Here is a 23,967-nt window from a genome sequence, read left to right on the forward strand (position 1 = left end):
GGTCAGTCTGGGCTGGGGCCAAGAATGTGCATGCGAATCTGGTAGGACCCAGGGACACAGGTGTGGAATGGTGGACAAGTCACTTATATCTTCTTGGCCTCAGTTTCCTCATTGGTAAAATGTTTGGTCCAGATCATGGTTTTCTCAACTTAGGCACTAAGGCTGTCTTGGGCCTGAAAATTCTTTGTTGCAAGGATCTGTCTTGTGCGTTTCAGGATGTTTAGCTACATCCCTGGCCTCTACCCACTAGATGCAAGCAGCAACCTCCCCCCTAGTTGTGACAACAAACATGTCTCCATATGTGGCCAAATGTCCCCTGGGGAGGGCAGGTGCAAAATCACCCCCAGTAGAGGATGCTGGTTTCTACATAGCTCTCCATTTTTGCTTGTTTTCTTAAGGGGTGGAGAAAGCACCTTTTTTATTTCATGGAAACCTATGTCTCTAAATTGTAACAAACATGATTATTTTCAGAGCAAAACAAATTTCTCTGAAATGGTATATATTAGATGAGGAGCTGTGTGTGGCTGGCAGTGTTCCTACTGGTAGAAGGCCTTGTGGGGAAGTGGCTAAAAGTATATGCTTTGGCCCCAGACTGCCCGATTTTAACGCAGGTTGCCCCACTTACCAACTGTTGGACATCTGGCAAGTTTCATTTTTCTTTTAACTTTTTATTTTGAATTTATTTTAGAATTGTAGGAAATCATAGAAAACCAATTACAGAAAAGTTGCAAAATAGTATAGAGTTCCCTCATGCCTCCCCTAACGCCTGCATCTTCCAGGACTGTAGCACAGTCTTCACTGCCTTCAGCCTCAGTTTCCCCATCTATGAAATGAGGATCCACCTGTCTCATACAGCTGTTGAAAGGACTGAAAGGGGTTAATTCATATAAAATTCTCAGAAGAGCGCCTGGTACATACTAAGTGCTCAGTAAATGGCAGTTATTATTCCGCTATTGTTCCCCGTGGCCAAAGTGATGAGTCTCTAGTGGGGAAACGGACCCCCACGAGTGAGGAGTGTACCTGGCACCTTAGACACAGTCCGTACCTACTTGTGTGTGCACCTCCACCTGGCTGGGCTGCAGTTTAATCCGTATGATCCTGGTTCACCAGCTTCTACCCACCCCCCACCCCACCGCCTCCTGAAGGACCTCTGGACTTTACCAGGGCCCCTGGACCCTGGGCACTGTTACAGTCCAGTGGCTTGTTCTGTGGACCTCAGCTGCTTTTAAGGCAGCAAGGAAATGCCAGGCAGACGGCCTCCTGTCCTGCGTGAGCCGGGCCATCAGAGGCTGCTCTCAGCAGTGAGGCTCCAGCCTTAACTGCCTCCTCGAGTCTGTCCAACACTCTCCCTCAAGAGCCCCCGTGGAATTTTACACAAAAGCACAGATGCTGCAAGTCCTACAGTGCCTCACAGATTCTCACTGAGCGTGAGGTGTCTGGGCCTCGGGGTGCAGGAGAGAGTGCTGAGTCAGAGCGAGTGGCAGAAAGGGTCCCGGGCTCTGGCCTTAGCCTAAAGGTGTCAGAGCCATTTGCAAGTAGTAATGAAAGTCCCTTCCCTACTCCACCACAAGGAGAGAGCTCTGTGTATTTTACAGGTGGCAGGACCGGGGCGGTAGGAGAGACCCCAGCCTTCCCCACTTGCAGGCCTCGCAGGGTGATGAGGGTGGCGAGAGGCCCCATGGCCCAGCAGTGCTACGAGTGCCATGGGAACCAGCAGAGCCCAAGCTGTTTGGCCAGCGTGCTGGGTGCTGGAGGCTGCCTCTGCCAGGACGCACTGACATGCTGTGCACGGAAAAGACGTTTCAGCCTCCAGCTAACTGCTGTGAGCTCAGGCGTGTTCTGTCATCAGAGCTTCACTTGGGAAAGCAGCGGAATCCCAGCTGTGGACCCGCCAGGCGCTCTGGCAGATACCGCCCTTCTGGGCACTGGAGAGAGCCTCGCCCGCGGTGGATGGCCCAGTGGCCTTCAGGCTCTCTTCCTCTCTCTCTCCTTCTCTCTCTCTGTCTCTGTCTGGCTGTGTGGCTGTCTCTCTGGTCCAGCTGTCTCTCTGTTTCTGTCTCTCTCTTTTATAAGTGTTCCAGCTTTAATTCTCTCTGTCTCTGTCTGTCTCTCTCTTTCTTTTGTTTATGGTCCAGCTCTCTCTCTCTCCCTCCCTCTCCTTCTCTGTATCTCTGTCTCTCTCTGTCTCTATCTCTCTCTGGTACGTGGTCCAGCTGGCTCTCTGTCTCTCTCTTGTTTAAGATCCAACTGTTCCTCTCTCCTTCTCTCTTACATACACTCCAGCTGTTTTTCTCTGTGCTTCTCTCTCTCTCTCTCTCTCTCTCTCTCTCTCTCTCTCTGTCTTTCTGTCTCTGTCTCTGTCCCTCTCACTCACACACACACACGCACACACACATATCCCTGCAGCCCAACTCCACGGAACCCCTGACTATTCTAAACACCCTGATCACAGCTGATATGCATGGAGCCTCATTCAAACCTTTGCCCTGGCCCCAGCTTCCCGGCTTTGCTCTCAAGAGCCCTGAGAGGCTAGAAATACTTAGAGACATTCCAGGCCTGGCTGGACAAGTGAGCCCCTTTTGTCTTCCCTTCTTCTTTTGCTGATCATTATCACACACGCTTTTCCAAAGCACCAGATGTTCATTTCTGTCTCTCCTTCCACTGCTATAAGTATGATCTAGAATCTAGATCTAATTAGGTCCACCTTCAGCTTATTAAATCCCCTCCGGCTCCAGACCACGTTTAAGGAAAAGTCTAATCTCTTCAGAAAGGCACGCATAGCCCCTGGGGATCTGGCCCAGCCTCCCTTTGCTTTGTCCCCCGCTCCTCACCATACCCTCCATCCCTATCGGAGTCGCCTGTGTTTTCCAGGTTCGTTCCAGAGATGTAGACGGAGGGGTAGCCGAGAGGGTTAGATCCAGATGAGGACACACTGCAGTGATGGTGGCGGTCACATCAAGAGTGCCCATGTTAGCTGCTATTTTTGAGCGTTTTCTGTGTGCTAAACTCCTTGCAGACTTTATTTCATTTACTCCTAGAACAAGCCTAGGGGGTAGGTCCTAGCGTTCTCTCCACCATGTAGCAGCTAAGAGCCCAGGCTCCAGAATCCACATGCCTGGATTCAGATGCAGACGCCAGCACTTAGCAGCTGTGTAGGGCTCAGCAAACTACTCTACCTCTTGGGATGATGGTACTAAAGAGCCCTGGCTCAGAGCATCCTGGTGAGGATCACATGACATAATACAGAACAATGCTCAAGACAGTGGTCAGTGTGGACAGGACTGGCGGTCAGGGTTGTTTGCTGTTCACCCCCAACCTCTTAGGCACCATGTGATAAGCGTGGATATGGGGATACGGGTGGCCAGATTTCTTTTGGACATGCACCCAGTGCCCATCGGTAAAGAGCCCAGGGCTCAGTCACCAGTCCTGTCCTTCCATGAAGGGGGGCCCAGAGCAAGTGTTTGTGTTGTGTGACCACAGCGTCCCAGCCTTAGCTACCGCTCCGCCGCTGGTACGCAGAGGGAGCATCTTCCGATGACTTGTTCACCAGGTAAAAAGCATTCAAGATGCAATTCGAGATAAGAAGCAGCGGTTCAACTTCCTTGGAGAGGAGATTGGCCTGAACCCTTCTGTGGGCATCTTCATCACCATGAACCCAGGCTACGCCGGCCGCACGGAGCTGCCAGAAAACCTCAAGGCTCTGTTCAGGTGAGCGTCTGCTCTGCCCCATGCAAGGGCCCCAGAGAGAAGCTTCTTTTATTTTTTCCACTGAAAATGTATGACATATCCATTAAAAGAAATGTGGAACATATAAAAAGGTAGATTTTACAAAACCACGTTTAATGCCATCACCAGTAAAATTATTTTTTGCTTAATTGTGTTCTTTTCTTTACAGGCATATAAAGTCATGCATTTGTAGTCTACGTGTGTGGTCTACACACAGTTTTGTATTTTCATTTCATAATCTATCATAATCCTATCATAAATGGTTTCTTCTTCTGTTAGGTATTATTAAGAAATCTCATTTCATGACTGCATTTTATTCTATCAAATGCATGGTCCACAATGTAGTTAACTAGTCCACAGTAGTTAAATGTAACAGTTAAAATAAATTTATTCATCATGGTATAATATACATAAGTATTTTTTTTTGTATGCATGATTGTTTTCTTTGGCTAGCTTCCCAGGAATGGAATCACTGAATTAACAGGGAGGAACTTCTTTAAGGCTCTTGATACACATTACCGAATTGCTTTCTACAGAGAGCTGTGCTGAATGACCGCCTCACAGGGGACACATGATAGCACCTCTTTTATTTCACCTTGGCCACCAGTGGATATTGCCACGCTTTTAAATCTTCTTGATTGAGATAAGAAAACACAAAAGCATTTCCTAGCAGGGACTGGAGTCTTCGTTCTTTTTTCAGAAAAGAGAAGTCAGCCCAACAAAGAGAAAGCTGAAAGATCCTTCATGGCTTCTGATTGTCTACTGAACTGGTACCTGAGTGGGAGGCTGTGAGAGCGAAAACAAAAGCTGTCTGTCTCATCTTTGGACTGAGACCCAGCGCTCTCTGTTGCAGACACAGAGGCCCAGGAGGCCACTGGAAAGCTCCCTGTGTCCTTCAGTCCCTCACTTTCACTGCTCCAGGGGTGGGGCGGTACCTCCTCCTTCAGGCAGGTCCCCACCTTAACCAAGAATGTCAGCAGGCTGTGGGAACTGGTGCCACAGAGTACTATACTGATCACTATTTGCTTATGTAAAGTATTTATTAAGTAAACTGTGTGCTATGAACAATACTGGACAGGGGTTATCACCCTGATAAGAATTATTCCTCACATTTTTTCCCCTGAATTTAAAGGGAACATATACCCATAGAAGAAAATTTGGGGGAAAAACAGAAAAGTACTTGTAAAAATAATAAGTACAAACATCTACTTTCACATTTAACTCTCACAAAAACCCTATGAGGTAGATACTATTAGGATCCCCCTTTGAACTGTGAGAAAACAGATTCAGCAGATTTCCCAGGGTGGTAACCGTAGTTACTAAGGTTAGCTAGTAACCCAATTAGTAAGCAGCAGAACTAGAGTTTGAACCTAGGCAGTCTGATGCCAGACTCTGCTCTGCCCACCCCAGTCCTATCATCCAGAGAAAGTCAGTGTGACCCCTTGCCACCTGCCTTCCAGTATTGTGGGGGCAGAGTATTTCTTTTCCAAACTTGGGATCAGACTCTATAGAGTTTCGTACCCTGCCTTCATTAATTAATGTTTTCCTGTGTCATTAAATAGTTTTTCTTCTACAGCATTATTTTTCACAGCTGCATTGCACTCTGTTGTACGGATGCATATTTAACCTTATTTTAGGTTACAAATTAATTTTGAGAATCTAAGTATTTCCTTGCTCCTTTGAATTTGAATCTAATTTAATATAATATAAGGGGAAAATGTACTTGAATGATATGTTTTTGAAAATTTTATATCAGTGTAGGGAAAATGCAATTAAAGAAACGTAACAACTTTAGTCTCCTATCATACCTAATGAATTAATTTTAAAATTAACTAATTTTAAAATAAAATGTTTCTAGACCTAGAGGGGAAAAAAATCACAATAAATCCTTATATATAGACAAAAATCCCCTTCTATATTCTCATATTTGCCATTTTGTGGCAAAGTGGGGTTCATAGGTGCCTACTTCAGACCTCAGAATTACGTACTGACATTTGTATGCAAATAAGCATAGAATAAGTTTGATCATCTAGACTTGGAGGAGACAAGTTTTGAGGAGGAGAAATAGATTCTCATTTTCTTGCAGGTAACAAGAGAGACTCTATTCCTCAACCTTAGCCCCTGATCTATGATAGAAGATCACTAATTGGTAATCTGCTAATTACTGAGGCTTTACTAATCTGTGCCTTGTATAAGGCACACTGGACCCAAGTTATAAGACTTGCATTGTAGCCCCACCTCTGTCCCCATCTGCTCACATCATCCATCACCTTGAGCAAGAGAGTTTACTCCCTTTATCCTTACTAACTCATCTTAACATTGAAAGTCTTCAGTGAAATAATTGCTAAGGTCTCAGTTTTCACACTCACACATGCCTCCGTCCGTGATCTCAGCCAGTGTCTCTTGTCTTACAAGCTCCCCTCCACTGTGGTTGGGACTGTCTCAGCCCTCTGTCTTCCTTACACAGGCCTTGCGCGATGGTTGTTCCAGACTTTGAGTTGATCTGTGAAATCATGCTTGTGGCAGAAGGATTCATTGAAGCACGGTTACTAGCCAGGAAGTTCATCACCCTTTACAAGTTGTGCAAAGAGCTTCTCTCTAAACAGGTACAATCCCTGGTTAGACCAGGCGACCAGTTGTGTGTGATTGTCCCATCTCCGGACGGGTTCTGGAACCAGTGTGTTAGGGAAACATTAGAACCTTCTCATAGAGAGTCACTGTGCCCATAAGCATATTACATGCTCTAGAAACATCTGTAATAAAGATTCATGTTCATTTTCTTAGCCCAGCATTAAAAAAAAACACAACGATTTGGGCACAGAACTCCCTTTTCAGTAGAATACTTAGCAGCACCTCATAGATCACCAGTGTCCCATGAGAAACATTGCAGTGGTGAATGAAAGCCCTTGGAGGGAGTGGTCTGTACCTGAAGGAACGAGAGATGGGAGGAGGGTGGGGGAGAGAGAGTCAGGCATTAAGCAGCACCGCGCTGCTCATTGCTGCTGCTCCTTAAGTGTGGCTTCTGCCCAGGGCCGGCCCCCTTCCAGAAGAGACCTTACAACATGACCCAGAGCCTCCAAGGTTTATGCCTTAGATGGAGAATTTCTTGGTGTCACGGACAGCCAATCAAGCTTCCTGGGCGTTCCCAATGAGCTTCTCTTTCCTTTCGGGTGTTTACTTGGGTCACCTTTGCTGCCACAAAGTGAGCTCTCTCAGTCCTGTGAAATCTGTCCAAAATGGATTTAGGAAAAAAAAAAAAAAAAAGAAGCCACCTCCCCTGTTTTCTTAACACTTCCCAGGCCCTGGCTCACTGCATCCTCTCTGTCGGTTCTCAGCCACCAGTGGCTTCAGCCCAGTGACTCACGTTCCCGTCTCGATCCCAGACTTCTCTGTTGAACTCAAAGCCTGTATATTCAGTGGTATGCCACAGATCCCCTGGTTGTCTAAAATACACCTCCAGCTCAGTATCTAAAGCCAGTGGTCCTGCCAGCTCCACCGCAGGCCCACTGCTGCATTCAGGGCTTCAGGAGAACAATCGCTTACTCACTTGCTGATTCTGGAAGCCTGGAGTTATCCTTGACACCTTCCTCTTCCTCAGCCCCACATTTAATCATGAATGAACGGCTGTTCTTTCTACCCTGTGGATATTTCTCAAATACTTCTTTCTTTCTACCACTTTTGTTGCAAGCACCCATGTCTCTTAGTTGGAAGTTCCTCTCTGCTAGTTTCTCTACCTCTACTCTAGTCCTTCATGTCTATTCTTTAGCCACCAGCTGGAGGGGTCATTTAAAAATGGTACTCATTGTACTTAGGATAAAGACCAGCGTCCTTATCACTGTCTGCAAAAGACCACGTGCGGCCCTGTCTCCTGCCTCTTCCGAGGCGCCAGGTCACAGCCCTCCCCGGGGTGTGCTCCTGCACCTGCGCTGCTCTTTCAGTTCAGTGTACGATGAAGGCGAAGGACACGGTGGCTGCGCCTGGACTAAGGATCAGACTTCCCTGAAGAAACAATATCAAGGAAGGCCTGAGGGGACTTCCCTGGTGGCACAGTGGTTAAGAATCTGCCTGCCAATGCAGGGGACATGGGTTCAAGCCCTGGTCCGAGAAGATCCCACATGCCATGAAGCAGCTAAGCCTGTGCACCACAACTGCTGAGCCTGCACTCTAGAGCCTGTGAGCCTCAACTACTGAGCCTGTGCTCTAGAGCCCCAGAGCCACAACTACTGAGCCCGCGTGCCACAACTACTGAAGCCCGCGCGCCTAGAGCCCGTGCCCTGCAACAAGAGAAGCCACCACAATGAGAAGCCCGCACACTGCAACGAAGAGTAGCCCCTGCTCGCTGCAACTAGAGAAAGCCCGAGTGCAGCAACGAAGACCCAACACAGCCAAAAATAAATAAATAAATAAAAAGTTGAAAGAAAAGGAAGACCTGGGATCCAGTCAAGCCCAGATGAGGAGGAAGTGCAGTCAAGGCCGGAAGGAACGGGTTGTCCCCAGCCTCAGGAGTGGGGTCCTGAGTCAGTTTTATGTTTCTGCGTTCCTTGCACACTGAATTGTCTTCTGTAGCAAGCATCACAGCTCTAATTAAATAACGACCTGCTGTGAAGCAAGTAGCAGAGCTGGGACTTGAACGGAGGTCTGTCTGGAGCGCACGCTCCACCCCTTCCTCACCACTCCACTCCCAGCCCTGGTGTCAGCAGTGTGCTCCACCATCCCACAAGCCTACACTCAGAACCTGTGACCTCTGGGTGCCTCCTTTGACAAAAATTTTAAGGAACTTTTTTTTTTCTCCTTTTCTCAGAGTTTGAAGGCCTCTTTGAGGCAAGTACGCTCACCTTCGGCCACCTCTGAGAACTAATACATCTCCCTCCTTGACAACCTTTCCACCCTCTGAATGTTCAAGGAGTAGCCAGATAGGTTTGGAAGCGGTCTGTTTAACCTCCCTGACCCCCAGCCCCCCATGTGCTCTGTGTCTGCTCTGTCGTCGTAACAGCCAGAAAAGTGACTAATGTCAGACCAGGAACTAGGATCCTGGATCATGATCTACTATGTCGTTAATCTTTTCCTTTGCCTCTGCCTTGGCCTCAAAAGTGACTTAGTACTCGTGTGCTATCTAATCCTGCGGACACTAGCCTGAGCCCTTGGGGTTGTGCATCCCAGCAGCTCTCGTCTAACCCTGCTGCCTTCCCGCAGGATCACTATGACTGGGGCCTGAGGGCCATCAAGTCCGTGCTGGTGGTGGCGGGATCCCTGAAGCGAGGAGATCCTGACCGGCCCGAGGACCAGGTCCTGATGCGCTCCCTGCGAGACTTCAACATCCCCAAGATTGTGACAGACGACATACCCGTGTTCATGGGCCTGATCGGGGACCTGTTTCCTGCCCTGAATGTCCCTCGGAGGAGAGACCTCAACTTCGAAGCTTTGGTTAGGAAGGCTGTGGTGGAGCTGAAGCTGCAGGCTGAGGACAACTTTGTGCTCAAGGTACAGGGTTTTCCCTCCCAACATTTTTTTGTCTCTTAATTCTTTTCTTGGACAGTGGATTATACTTCATCCTTAATCCAAAGTGTAGCTTTAGAGGTACAGATACTTATCGACTTTGCAATAACTCAGTTCATCTCAGTAGCTCTTTATTGGCACATCCACAGTGTGGAATGTGCGGTGAGGAATGCAAAAGAAGGACAAAGCCCCTACCGTCAGGGGGTTCACATTCTCATGGGAGGAATGAGACACAGGCTTTGCTATAGCACGTGTTCCTTTCATGTGAATTACTTCATGCACCACTATACAGGAATGACAGTCAGGTAAAGTGGAAGCTGTGTTGGTTCTTATGCATTTTTCTGATCTTGAAAATGCTTTGAAGTGATCAGGGACAGGCTTTACACAATTAAAGAAAAACCTGAGGGTGGTAGATGAATAATTCCTCCCCCTACCCCGCCAAAGATGTCCACAACCTAATCCCCAGAATTTGTGAACGTGTTACATTACGTGGCAAGGGGGGATTAAGGTCACAGAGGGCGTTAAGGTTGCTAATCAGCTGACCAGGCTGTGGGGAGATGATCCGGGTTTATCCAGGTGGCCCAGTATAATCACGACGGTCTTTCTAAGTGAAAGAGGGAGACAGAGAGTGTCAGTGACCCCACGGAGGAAGACTCAACCAGCCACTGCTGGTTTTGAGGGTGGAGGACGGGGCCATGAGCCAGGGAGTGTGGGCAGTCCCTAGACGCTAGAAAAGGCAAGAGAACCAACCCCCACCAACACACACACACACAGCTTTCAGAAGGAATCAGCCCTCAACACCTTGATTTGAGCACAGTTAAGACTTCTGACAACCCAAACTGTAAGCTAATAAATTTCTGTCATTTTAAGACATAAAGTCTGCAGTAATTTGTCACAGCCATAGAAAATGAATACATTTAGCAATAGACATAGACTTTAAGAAAGAAAACCTGAAACTTTAGTGCAAGTATAGCTAGTCTCATGGCTGTAGGAACCATGGAGGTTCGTGCTGTTTTCTGGGGAGGCTTAGGGTGGGTGAAGTCACTTCCTCATGTATTAAAACAGTGGATTAGTGAAGAAGGCTCCATCTACATCCGATCTTTAGTTCTTTATTAGAAATTCATACACCTATGATCTACCTCTTGAAAAAAGAAGCACAGGCCCCCAGATTTAAGGTTTCAGAGGACAAACGGACATGAGGTAGGTTGCAAATGCTCTCTAGTGACTTCACTGCGCTAGTGTTTTTATTGGGATTAGGAAGCATTGTTGAGCTTTGAGGGCTTTGGATACAACATTCTGTACATTTTGAGTGGTCTGCGCAATCTTGTTTTTCCATGAGTCTGTTTGCAGAAGGTAACATTTTTAGGATGTATCGATGTTGTTACAGTAGAAGTGCCTGCACACAAATAACTAAACCTGGAGGGAGGATGTGACAGGTGCCACAAGAGAGGGTCCTGGAATACAGGGATAAGGGCAGAATTTTTTTTTCCTGTACTGTTACCTCTCCAGGATATGCCACCAAGCTGCTTCACAGGAGAGAAAGTGCTCCCCCTTGAGGAACTTACAGACTGGGTGCTGGTTCCTTCTCCATTCCAGGTGGGGTTTCTAGCACACAGTACTTGCATTGGTTGAGATTAAGCTCTGGCTACAGATAAACAGAACTGGTGTCTGCTTTCATTTCTGAGATTACCTTTTACAGAAGAGAGCAAAGCATCACCTGGTCCTTTGCAGCTGTGATTGGTTTTGCCCGTGGAGCAATCCCCACTCCCAACCTCTCTCCTCTTAAGTTTGGTAGATAGACTTTTTGAAGGTAGAGATGGGCAGGAAGCCCTCCCAGATAGAGGGAAGAGGGTCAGCCGAGGGTAGATGGGGAGAAATAGAGATTGTACAAGCCACAGCAAGAAGTCCAGTGTGGCTAGAGAAAAAGGTATTGGGGTGGGGGAGGGGGAGGGAGCAATAGGACCTGAGAGATAATAAGTGGCCGTGTTGTAGAGGGCTTTGGATGCCAGATGAGGGGTTTCCTCTGAAAGGCTCTGATCCTGAGGGGCACCCTCACCCCAGAGATGAGTTAATCCGATGAGGCTCCTAGGATGCAGGCACTGAGGCTGACATCTTAGAATCAGGACAGTCCACATCTTCCCAGCCTCTCTGAGAGTCTGCTAAGGCAAACGACCCTCCTTCCCCATTTTCTGCACTTTTTTCTGCTCAGAATCTCACTCTTTCTATTTATTTGTCAGTTGCCCCACATTGTTTCCTTCTTTTTCTTCCCTTCTTTTCATAACCACTTTCTGCTCCTCTGATAAGACAGATGCCATCTACTAAAGGTTCTTGCAGGAGATGATGTTTTCTACTGACTTTTCATTTACACTGTCCACTTGAACTGTTTTCTTTGAAATATAGTTGATTTACAATATTGTCTAATTTCTGCTGTATAGCACAGTACACTTGAACTTTTTAAAGTTACTTCATCAAAAACCTCTAGGGAAGCTCTGGTTTGAGAAGGCATCCTGCAATCTTTTAAAAGTGATAATATAACTTAAAAAAAAAAAAGGAATAAGCCCATAGAAGTGTGAAAACTGGGAAGGGGATATAAGAATAGATTTCTGGAAAGATGGGAAGAGGATGAAAGCAGGTTGACAGATCAAACAGAGCAGGGGGGCTGCAGGCTCAAATATGCTTAGAAAGGGCTTCAGGGGAAGAGGAGCCAGGAGGCGGCCAGTCTGCCAAGCAGAACCCTGGAGAAGCTCAGGGCTTGGGCTAGGCAGTGAAGGAGGGCAGGAGTGGGGAAGAGGACTGAGAACACGGGGAGGGGGGTGCCTTAAGCCGGTGGGGGAGGGCATTAAGTCTGTTTACCCAATCATTGTACCACTTAGCTCCCCACACTCTCCCCCAGCTCCCCCTTCTAGGCCCAGGTTCCCAAGAATGCGGACCATGCACAGCCAAGCATGTAACTGCAGCCGAAAAGAAAGGTCTAAGGGAATTTAATAAACTCTTTAGGAGGGAAACTATGACTGCTCTAAGAGTTTGAAGCCCATACATTCTGTTTGGGCTCCTCGGCCTGAAGGCCAGCACCTGCTCACTCACCCACAAGTAGAAGAATAAAGACAAAGGCCAAGATCTGACTGGGAGCACAGACCTCCCTCTCAGTCCTCCCTGCCTGGAAGGAGACCCGCATATCAAGCCGCAGACAGCACCCACCCCAGCCTCCTAGAAAACACAGTGCAGCTCTCCGTTTAAACCTGAGGCTCACCAGATACTGGAGGCAATCAACAACGCAGGAGACAGACAGACCGACAGACACCCACACACAAACGCACATACACACGCAGCAACTGACTCCAGGGGAAGTTAGGAAGAGAACGTTTTAAAGTCCTAATTAGTATCCTTAACGAAAATAAAGAAAACGAGATCCATAAAACAAGAATGAGATGCTATCAAAGTATTAAAAGAACTATTGGAGAATTGCAAAGAGCTCTTTGAAATGTAAAATTGAATCACTGATAACACACACAATTCAATGAGAGGATTGGAAGGTAAAGCCAAGGAAATCTCCCAGGATGAAACTATATATATATGTGTGTGTATATGTATAACAAAGTATAATATATATAATACACACACAAAGAGAGACAGATAGTGTGAGAGTCAAGGTGACACATAGAGGATTATCTAGGTTACGTAACGTGTTGCCAATGGGAATTCTAGAAAGAGAGCACTTGAAGAACTGGACAAACATGTGTCCAGATTACATGGGCTCAGTCAGTACTGAACAGAGTAGATTTCAATGGACTTATACCAAGAGGCGTCATAATGGAATTTCAGAAGTCAAGGGTCACCAGAAAAAGATAAAAGTTTCCTGGCAGGGTGACGGATTGAGAAGGTGGTACAGGTGACCCAGGAAGGAATGAAATTCAGGATGACATCAGAACCTCTCATCAGCAATATCAGATAGTAGAGGACAAGGAAACCATTCCCTCAAAGCTCTGAGGGGAAATGATCTCAAAACTAACTACGTACCAAATTATCATTCAGGATATTTTCAAAGAGTTACAAATTTTACTATGTATTCATCCTATTTGATTAAGTTACTTGAGGACATACTATAGCAAAACCAGGATGAAAAACAAGAAAAATATCATGGGATTCAAAAATTTCAGAATCAAATAAAGGAAGTCCTTAAATTATAGCTGTTAGCAGACCTAGAAAGCAATCAATCCAAATCGAGTCAGGAAGTCCATCGTCTCTAAGGAAAAGGTCTCTACTGAAAAGTAGATATATTCAAAGGAAGAATAGATAAACAAGATGAAATGTCTCATGTGTTTTATTGAAATTCTCAGTTATGAGAACTAAGGCATATGTCTGTCTTAACAAAGAAAAAAAATTAAAAACACTAATAGAAAAAGGATTTTTTTAAAGTAAGTGTGAACCTGATATTGATCAATATATAGAGTGTAAGAAAAGAGTACCTATTTGACCTTGAATTGATGTTCAGAACATCCTCTGTCAAGTCATGACATGAGGTCCACAGAGAACGTGATGTATTCCAGGCAACTGCTTCCTTCTGTAGTGAAAAATATCTACAATTGTAAAAATCTAAGCCGCTGTTTGTCTTCAACTCTTAGAATCATGGAAAATAGAGAAGGTCTAAATCTAAGTATGAAACAGAATGTAAATATTATCAAACATGGCAATGTAAGAGTATAATTTGTCTGGCAGAAGATAGGAGATGGAAACGAGAAGAAAAGGTAAAAGGAAGGATAGAGATACATATATATTTACCTTACAAAAGATACTGTCAAAAGTTGATGGATTAATCACAGTCAAAGTAGAAGTAACCCACTCATCAGTTGATAAATGGACAAACAAAATGTGGTATACCTATGTAATGGAATTTCATTCAGCTGTAAGGAGGAATGAAGTACTGGTACATGCTACAGCATAGATGAGCCTTGAAAACATTGTAAGTGAAAGAGGTCATTTCATTTTCTGAAATGCCCAGAATAGTCAAATTTATAGAGGCAGAATGTGTATCAGGGGCTACACAGGGATGAATTAGGGGTAGGGATGGGGAGTGACTACTGATGGGTCTGGTTTTTCCTTTTGGGTTGATGAAAATGTTCTAAAATTGGATAGTGGTGATGGTTGTGTAATCCTGTGACTATGCTAAAAGCCCCTGGAAAAAGGTGAATTTTATGGTATGTGAATTATGTCTCAATACAGCCGTTGAACAAAAAGAAGTTGATGGAACTAGAAAGCAATTTTAAGTCTTTCTGATATCAGGGAATCAGTCAGTAGTAGTTCACGGAAAAAAAAAACAACCTAGGTTTGTAATACAGTCTCCATTCAGTAGCCAGAACACCATCCACTGCCACCACCTCTCCGGTTCTCTGCCCCCCACCCCACCCCAATCTTCCAAATGCTTTCTGTTGTACTCAGAATAAAATTCCAAGTATCAATTTCTGCATATCTGCCCCCTGCTTACCTCTCTTACCTCATCTTATACTGCTCCCTCTTCCTTTTTTAATTTTTTATTTTTCTGTTCTCTGAGCCCTCCAAGCTTGCTGCTGAACTTAAGGCTTTTGCACTCACTGTCACTCTACCTGGAATGCTCTACCACTGGTCTTCGCATGGCTGACTCTTTTTCATTCATATGTTAGCTTAGATGTCAGCTTCTCAGAGACCCTTCCTGATCACTTCCCTCAGTTTTATCTGGGAAGATCCTGCACTGAGTCCCTGAAAGCTGAAAACAAGAGCCAGGATTGAGAATCTCTTTTGGGTGATTTTGGGGTTTGAATCAGAGGAACAGCAATAGCTTGGGATGGAGGAGAAAAAGATATTGATGCTATGGAAAGCAAAACTCAGGATCCCAATAAATTATCCTTCCACAATGGAAGCTAACTGTCTTTTTCCCCAAAGAGCCATTTATCAGCTACCTTTATATTACTCTCTTCGTATAAGTGGTACCACTCTCCTAATTCCCTTGTTGTACAATTCTAGAATTCTTTTTAACACTCCTATCAATTAAATTTTTTAAAATATAGGAGTCATTTTAAACTAATTAATTTGCTTTACTTTTTTTTATTTTATTGAAGTATAGTTGATTTACAATGTCATGTTAGTTTCAGGTGTACAGCAAGTGATTCAGATACATATATCTGAATATATATATATATACTTTCTCAGATTCTTTTCCCTTATAAGTGGTTATAAAATACTGAGTTTAGTTCCCTGTGCTATACAGTAGATCCTTGTTGGTTATCTGTTTTATATATAGTAGTGTAATTTTTTTAATGTAGAATAAATAAAATGTTTGGGAAAAAAACTTTCTGTTGTCCCACAGAAATGTTCTGTCAACATTTTAGCACATTTCCTCTTCAGTTCACTTTCCTCAGCTATTAAGGATTTATAGTATAAAGTATGAGGAAACCTGATCTACAATAAAGTTCAAATGTTTTAGCTCATGACATGCAAGACCTTTCCTGATAGGGGTCATCCAACCTTTCCAGCCATCCTTCACATTAAAAAAAAAAATTATTTATTTATTTGTTTGTTTGTCTGTTTGCTTGGTTTTGGCTGCGTTGGGTCTTCATTGCTGTGCTGGGCCTTCTCTAGTTGCAGCGAGCAGGGGCTACTCTTCGTTGTGGTGCACAGGCTTCTCATTGCAGTGGCTTCTCTTGTGGAGCATGGGCTCTAGGCACGCGGGCTCAGTAATTGTGGCTCTCGGGCTCTAGAGTGCAGGCTCAGTAGTTGTGGCACATGGGCTTAGTTGTTCCGTGGCATGTGGGATCTTCCTGGACCAGGGCTCGAACCTGTGTCCCCTGCATTGGCAGGCAGATTCTTAACCACTGTGTCACCAGGGAAGTCCCCATCCTTCACACTTCCAGCAAATGCTTCTTCAGCACTTGGTCTCTGCCAGATTCTCTGCTAGACACTGAAAATAGAGAAATATCTATAAAAGTCCTGTCCTGCCTGCCTTCGAGTAGCTGATAATCTAATAGGCAGACAGAAAAGTAACCATTGCAATATTGGTAAGTGCTAGGATTCAGGATGTAGGTATGGGACACCTACCCCAGGCTGCAGGGTGTGTAGGGGCTGGCCAGAAGAAGGCAGGAGACGGGATCACTTCTGAACAGAAGGCACGGTGTGTTAAAGGCCCAGGCACAGGAAAGAGAATCATTAAAGAGCTCCAAGAAATTGTCTACCTGGTATGTGTGTGCTGAGGGATGAGAGATAAAACACTGGAAGCTGTTTTGGGCCAAGCTGCAAAAGGGCCTTGTAAACCAGTGTAGGGATTTGGGATTTCATCACTAAAACTATGGAGAACCACTGAAGGGACAACGTGATGGCAGTGACTTGATCAGATTTTCATTCCAGTAAGTGTACAACAGTGTAGAAAGGTGAGCCTGGAGGCAAACTAGAACAAGAGTGATGATACCGTCAATTGTATCATTGTCCTCAAGGAGCTCCTTGACTCCAGCCTCATCAAACTATCTGGCCAACCGTGTCATGCTCTGTCACACCACAAGCCTTTGTTTGTGCTGTTTCCTCTGCCTGGAATATCCTTCCTGTTCATCTTCTTGGCAAACTCCTACTCATACCTGAAGCCCCAGTTCAAATGCCCCTTCTCTGTGAAGCCTTTCATGTTCCATTTATCTGTACAAAATCAATTGTTCTTCCAGTCTTCTCAGATAGCTCTTAATAAATACATCAGCTATAGCAATTATCACCTTACATGATAATAATTTGTCAACATGACTTGCTTCTCCATCAGACTGTGAGATGATGGAGGGCGGAGAGTCATCTCTGAATCTCCCTCACCAGGCACACTCCCTAGCACTTTGTTGTGACTAATAATTATAGGATGGAATGATGAATAAGTGAGTAAATGAATCATGTTGCCCCTACATTTACGACCCCATCACATCTTGGGGGGAGTAACCCTTCCTGTGTTGACCTCAGGTCTCACTTCAGACACCAGTCTGGCTCACAGAAGAGCAGTTGGGACGTGGGTGAGTGACAGGCTGGTCACTCTGGCTGAATTCCATGTCTTCCAGGTGGTCCAGCTGGAGGAGCTTCTGGCTGTGCGGCACTCCGTGTTCGTGGTGGGCAGCGCGGGAACTGGAAAGTCGCAGGTGCTGAGGTCCTTGCACAAGACCTACCAGATCATGAAACGCCGCCCCGTCTGGACTGACCTCAACCCCAAAGCAGTCACCAGCGATGAACTCTTTGGCGTCATCAATCCGGCCACACGAGAATGGAAGGATGGTGAGAGTGGGATATGACTAAATCAGCCCCTTAGGCAGAAGAGAATGCAGTAGGGTGAATGCAGAGGAGGGGACATTGGGCTGATCTGTATCGGGTTAGAAAAGAAGGTGGTAAGAATCAAAGAAATGAAACCGATTTGGGCTTGGAGGGGAACCTCAGCCCTTGGGATAGTCTCTTTCCTTGGGGACTCTTCAGCTGCCTCTTGAGAGAGGGCACCTTAAAGAGGATAAAGCAAGGCAGGCATTCTCAGATACAGTTTCGTGATTCTGGATCGCAAGTCATGGAGTCTCTACGTTGCCTGGCAGAGGGTCTAAGACGTGGGTAGGATAGGGAAGCCCACCACTCATTCTGAAAGGAGCAGTTCAGTCTATCATCCCTCAGAGGGTACCTCCCTATCAGCACCACCCCAGGAATGATAGGGAAGGTGCTACAGAAAACTCATCTCAGAAGGATCCTAGAACCACAGTCCCTTCCACAGAAAACCCATGCTCACTTGGTGCTGACCTCAGCCTCACCTTCAAAGAATTAAAAATCACTGGTAGATGTTGGAAAGTGTCTCCTGTCACTGGGAGAGAGCAGAAGAGAAAATGGAGAAAACTCTCTATGAGCTGATAAGACCTCTTTCTAAAACAAATGTGGCTTCTGGAATGAGGAAATCTCAGCTCCATCCTAACACCCCAATGTTAGTAGTCGTCCCAGTCAGGGTCAAACTGCCTGGATTCCTCTAATTTAGGACCTTCCATCAGAGGCCTAGAACAGTGGGATTTAATGAGCAGCCTCTCTAATTTTTATTTCACTATTAATGAGGCTTAATATACTTTCCTTCTTATTGGTCTTAGTAATTGGCTTTTTTGTAATTTTATTCCTCCTTATTATTTTCTTATCAATTTGTAAGAACTTTTTTATATACCAAAGACATTAACCCTGTATCTGTTATATTCACCACTAATGGTTTTTCGCTGTCTGCCATTTGTCTACAGACACTTCGTGACATGTTTACCATGTACTTTTTAAGAAGTTATTTGGTTTATAACTTATAAACCACTATTTGGTTTATAACTTTTTCTAACTTTAAGCTATATAGTATCATAAATTTGGTCTAAAAGGTTCTTTTCACATTAACATTTTTTATTCATCTAGAATTTATTTTGGGGCTTAGTATGAGGTAAGGTAGAGAATCAACTTTATTTCCTTCCAGTTGGATAATTGATTGTGACAGCACCATTTATTAAGTAAATTGTCCTTTCCCTCTTAATTTAAATTCCAACTTGTCATATATGCAGTTGTCCCTTGGTATCCATGAGGGATTGGTTCCAGGAACTCCTATGGATACCAAAATCCATGGCTGCTCAAGACCTCATATAAAATGGCATTGTATTTGCATTATCCTATGCACATCCTCCCATACACTTTAAATCATCTCTAGATTACTAATAACACCTAGCACAATGTAAATGTTGTATAAATAGTTGTAAGTACAGTGTAAAGGCTATATAAACAGTTGCTAGTGTGTGGCAAATTCAAGTTTTGTTTTTTGGAACTTTCTAGAATTGTTTTTTTCTGAATATTTTCGATCCATGGCTGGTTGAATCCACGGATGCGAAACTCGCAGATACAGAGGGCCAATTGTATTGACATCTGATTCTGGGTTTTCTGTTTTGTTCCACTCACCTGTTTATCTAATCCTATACTAATGTCATTCTATCTAGGTTATAATCATTTTATATCATTTTCATGTCTGATGAAGTAAATCCCTCCTCAATATTTTTCTGTAATTTCTCGGCTAGTCTTAGGCACTTCTTATTCCATATTAAATTTAAGCTCACATAATATAATTCAAATTTTAAACAGTGTTTAAATTAGCGTTTTATTAAATATACACATTAAATATGGAGAAATCGAAAAAGATTTATAATAATCATAAATCTGTATCACTAAATGAGAACTTTCAAGTAAGTGGAATATAACTTTTTTTTTTTTTTTTGCGGTACGCGGGCCTCTCACTGTTGTGGCCTCTCCCGTTGTGGAGCACAGGCTCCGGACGTGCAGGCTCAGCGGCCATGGCTCACGGGCCCAGCCGCTCCGCAGCATGTGGGATCTTGCCGGACCAGGGCACGAACCCATGTCCCCTGCATCGGCAGGTGGACTCTCAACCACTGCGCCACCAGGGAAGCCCGAATATAACTTTTTAAAATATTTTAAGAGAACTTGATAAAAGTAGACATATAGTGGATTATATTAATACACCTTTTTCAAAATTAGAAAGATTCAGTAGACAGAAAAATAAGTATAGACATAGAAGAATTAGGAAATACATCCATCAAACTCAGTGTAACACACTGATATAGAACTTTGCATCTTGTAAATAGAAAATATTCCTTTCTTGGTAGGCTCATGGAACATTTCCAAAAAATTAAAGTTTAGTTGGGCACAGAAGAAATTGTAATGAATTCAAAAGTATCAATTTTCACACCACATTGCTTGATACTAATACAATAGAATTAGAAACAAATAGCAAGAAAATGACCAAAAATAATTTTACTATTTGCAATCAAGAAACAGTAAGCCCTGGATTAAAGGGAAAATTAAATTGCAACCCCTCTTGGAAGCAATATAAAGAAGAATACTTCATACAGAAACCTCTGGGACACATCTAAAGCCAATAAGAAAAAACTCAACTCTAAATAATTACAGAAGGTAGGCTAGAAATAAAGGAAATCAGTATCCATCCTAAGAAATTATTCAAAGAGTAATAAACTAAACCTGAAGAAAACTGGGAAGAAACCAATAGAGATAAAAGCTGAAATTAGTGGGAAGGAACAAAAAAATATAGGAAGGATAAATAAATATAAATACTGGTTCTTTGTAAAGACCAGTAAGTCCATTGTGAGCATGATTAATGGGGGAGAGAGTAAAAGTATGTAAGATTAGGAATTAGAAAGAAGATATAACAGTAGATATAGACAAGATTAAAATGAAAGAGACACAATTAGATGATACATATTCGAAAAACTAGAAGAAATAGATGATCCACTAGCAAAATATAATTTTAACAAAATTTACTCAATAAGAACTAACACAGCATTGTAAAGCAACTATACTCTGATAAAAACTTATTGAAAAAAAAGAATTAAAAAATTTACTCAATAAGAAGTAGAAAAAGTAATGAAAAGGAAAATTTTAAAATAATAGCTGAATAAAAGAAAGATAATTCCAAAATCATCAAAGGACACCTCTTAATTCATTTTATGAAGCCAAAATAATCTTGATATCAACCTTTGTGCAGAATCAAAAACAATAGCCCAATTTCACTTATTAATACAGATTTAGAAATTCTCAATAAAATATCAGTAACTAAAATCTATCAGGATCTCAAAAGAATAATACATTCTGACCAAGTAGCATCTGTTCTAGGAATGTCAGGATAAGTCAATTACTTTTAAAGTAGCAACATAAAGCATTGACAAATTAAAGGATAAAAGAATTTGATCAATAACTAGGTGCTAAAAACTCAGTAGCCATTCCTAATTTTAAAAATTCTAAGTAAAATAGGAATAGAAGGAAATCTCTTAAGTACAATTAACACTCTTTACCTAAAGCCAAAAGGAAAAAAAGAGCATTCTGAATGATGAGAAAATAAAGCCAATTCCATTAAAACCAGAAATAAGCCAAGGAGACCTATTACCAACATTCAGATTTGCTTGGTGGGATTCTGGAAAATGCAGTAAGACAGGAAAATGGAATACATCTTATAAATTGGAGGAAAGGAGATAATTATTATTTTGGTGATTATACCACTTTATACCTATAAAACTCTAGAGACAGTATTGAAAAATCACTAGAATTAATAAGCATATGTATTAAAGGTAACTAAGTATAAAATAAAATACACAAAATTTGAAAGCTTTTTTCTATACTAGCAGTTGTCAACTAAAACTGAAAGTCAGGAAAAAGAATTCCATTCACAATAACAATAAGAACTGAAATGTTTAGGGATACATTTAGCCAAAGAGATACATTGAAAATGCTGTAAAAATTTATTAAGGAACATAAAACAATATTTGAATAAAAGAAAAGACATACCATATTATTGATTGGGAAAGCTTAGTATTATAAAAAATCAATTCTATCCAAATTAAGAGATAAATTTCATGTAACGCCAACTAGAATCACATAGGGCCTTCTCTCAAAGCCTGCGTTTGGCAGGATTTTCCCAGGCCGCAGTTCCAAAGGATGAAAACCTTACCTAAGAAGGTTTTATGTAATTCCATCACGTAATAGTTGCCTGTTGAAATGGTTCACTGGGTCCCTTGTCAGTTAAAAAGTAGTACCATCAGGTTTCCTTCTTGTTTTGCTGTTGCTGCTGTTCTTAAAAAAGCTGGCCAGAGCACAGAGAGAGTGGAACCTTGGGAGTGGTCAGATTCTTAATAGCGTAAGTTACAAAGCCACTTCTGACCTGCCTATGTACACCTCCTTCTGAGTGTTGTAGCTGATAGGAAAAGGCTGTTTTAAGAGGAAGAAGCTTGATGGTGACCTGGAAATTAAGATATCCATGGTTCCTCTTAGGATTGTTCTCTTCCGTCATGCGGGAGCTTTCCAACATCACCCACGATGGGCCCAAGTGGATTCTACTTGATGGTGACATAGATCCAATGTGGATCGAGTCTCTGAACACTGTCATGGATGATAACAAGGTACCAAGGGGGAAGGGGACCCCACGTCATCCCTAATCATCAATGAAACCAGTCCCTAGGCACATCTGGAAACCTTGATTCCACACAGGACTGGCCCCGAGCAAGGAATCATTACTGCTGTCTTTATTTTTTCCTGCTTTATTGAGATATAACTGACATATAACATTGTCAATATATAATTGATATATAACACTGTAAGTGTGAGGTGTACAACGTGATGATTTGAAATATATATTGCAAAATGATTACCACAAGGTTAGTTAATACCTCCATTACCTCACATAATTACGTGTGTGTGTGTGTGTGTGTGGTGAGAACTTCTAAGATCTACTCTTAGCAACTTTCAAGTACACAATACAGTGTTATTAACTCTAGTCACCATGCTGTACATGACGTTAGTCATCTTGTAACTGGAAGTTTGTACCCTTTGACCACCTTCACGCATTTCCTCTGCCCGCCCCACACCCCCATCCCTGGAAACCACCAACCTACCCTCTGTTTCTATGAGTTTATTTTTTTAAGATTCCATATATAAGGAGATCATATAGCATTTGTCTTTCTCTGTCTGACATTTCACATACCATAACACTCTCCAAGTCCATCCATGTTGTCATGGATGAACCTGGAGAAGGATTTCCTTCTTTTTATGGCTGAATAATACTCCACTGTGTGTGTGTGTGTGTGTGTGTGTGTGTATCACATTTTCTTTATCCATTCCTCCATCAACAGACACTTAGGTTGTTTCTACATCTTGGCTATTGTAAATAATGCTCCAGTGAACATGGAGTGCAGATAGCAGATAACTCTTCAAGATCCTGATTTCACTCACCGGTATCTTCAGTAGACGTCTTAGAACTGATTCATCCCATAGAGCAACTTTCACTTCGTTCAGTGGCACTGCCATCACTCACATGTTTTTAGTATTGTTGTAATTTCCTTCAGAATCTTCTGCGTGCAGGTTAATTCAATATTTAGAGCTGAAAAGAATCTGAAATCATTTATTCAAATCTTTAAAACATTTTTCTTCTTTGTTTATAAATAAGGAAACTGAGATCAGAAACATTCTGAGCCTGTCATGCATCCTCAATGGTGACCAATCTTTATCCATGGAGAATATGTTTTATTTTTTATAAACAATGAAAACTGAATGCCAATAAAGTGGCTGTTAAGCTGGGAACTGTTTCTAAACTTGTTCGTAAAGCACATCTAGGCTAGACGTTTTACGATGGTTTCAACGTTTACAGAATCATTACAATAAGTGTGTGCTCTTCCAAAAGAAACAGGAGTTGTATGAAACCTGAGCTCTTTTCCTTTAATTATCCTACTTTTTCATTATGGTCTAGTTCATTCAAATCATTGACATCCACTTAAACTTTTTAGATAGCTTTTTTCCTGATTCAATACACACAACAGGGATGGAGGTAAAGGGGCTACAGAAGGAGAGAGGATTGTTGCAGAAAATTTAGAAAATACTTATAATCACAAAGAAGAAAATAATCATCCTAATTCCTATCAGGAATAATAGCCTAACTCTCCCTAGCTGGCCATGTGACCTGACTCCTCCCCACCTGCCGTGTCCATCCTCCTGTGTCCAGGTGCTGACCCTGGCGAGCAACGAGAGGATCCCTCTGAATCCCACAATGAGGCTCCTCTTTGAGATCAGCCACCTGCGCATGGCCACGCCAGCCACTGTCTCCAGAGCAGGTATGGCCCACGAAAGGAAAAACCACAACTGCTCAGTTGAAAATGTGTGCCTCTAGTGATACATATGACATTGCTGACTCTG

General features: G+C 43.1%; 1 protein-coding gene across 1 annotated transcript in view; it reads left to right on the forward strand.

The window, feature by feature from the left end:
• Positions 1 to 23,967, forward strand: part of DNAH9 (dynein axonemal heavy chain 9) — a 301,303-nt gene that overhangs the window by 119,400 nt on the left and 157,936 nt on the right. Inside the window, exons 30-35 of the mRNA XM_024752602.1 lie at positions 3,551 to 3,708; positions 6,194 to 6,332; positions 8,920 to 9,207; positions 17,277 to 17,487; positions 22,054 to 22,181; positions 23,777 to 23,885. Coding sequence (XP_024608370.1) covers positions 3,551 to 3,708; positions 6,194 to 6,332; positions 8,920 to 9,207; positions 17,277 to 17,487; positions 22,054 to 22,181; positions 23,777 to 23,885 — 1,033 coding nt within the window. The remainder of the gene's footprint in view (positions 1 to 3,550; positions 3,709 to 6,193; positions 6,333 to 8,919; positions 9,208 to 17,276; positions 17,488 to 22,053; positions 22,182 to 23,776; positions 23,886 to 23,967) is intronic.

The sequence above is a fragment of the Neophocaena asiaeorientalis genome, unplaced genomic scaffold, assembly GCF_003031525.2.
Source record: "Neophocaena asiaeorientalis asiaeorientalis breed wild unplaced genomic scaffold, Neophocaena_asiaeorientalis_V1.1 scaffold540, whole genome shotgun sequence".
NCBI classification, from domain to species: domain Eukaryota; kingdom Metazoa; phylum Chordata; class Mammalia; order Artiodactyla; family Phocoenidae; genus Neophocaena; species Neophocaena asiaeorientalis.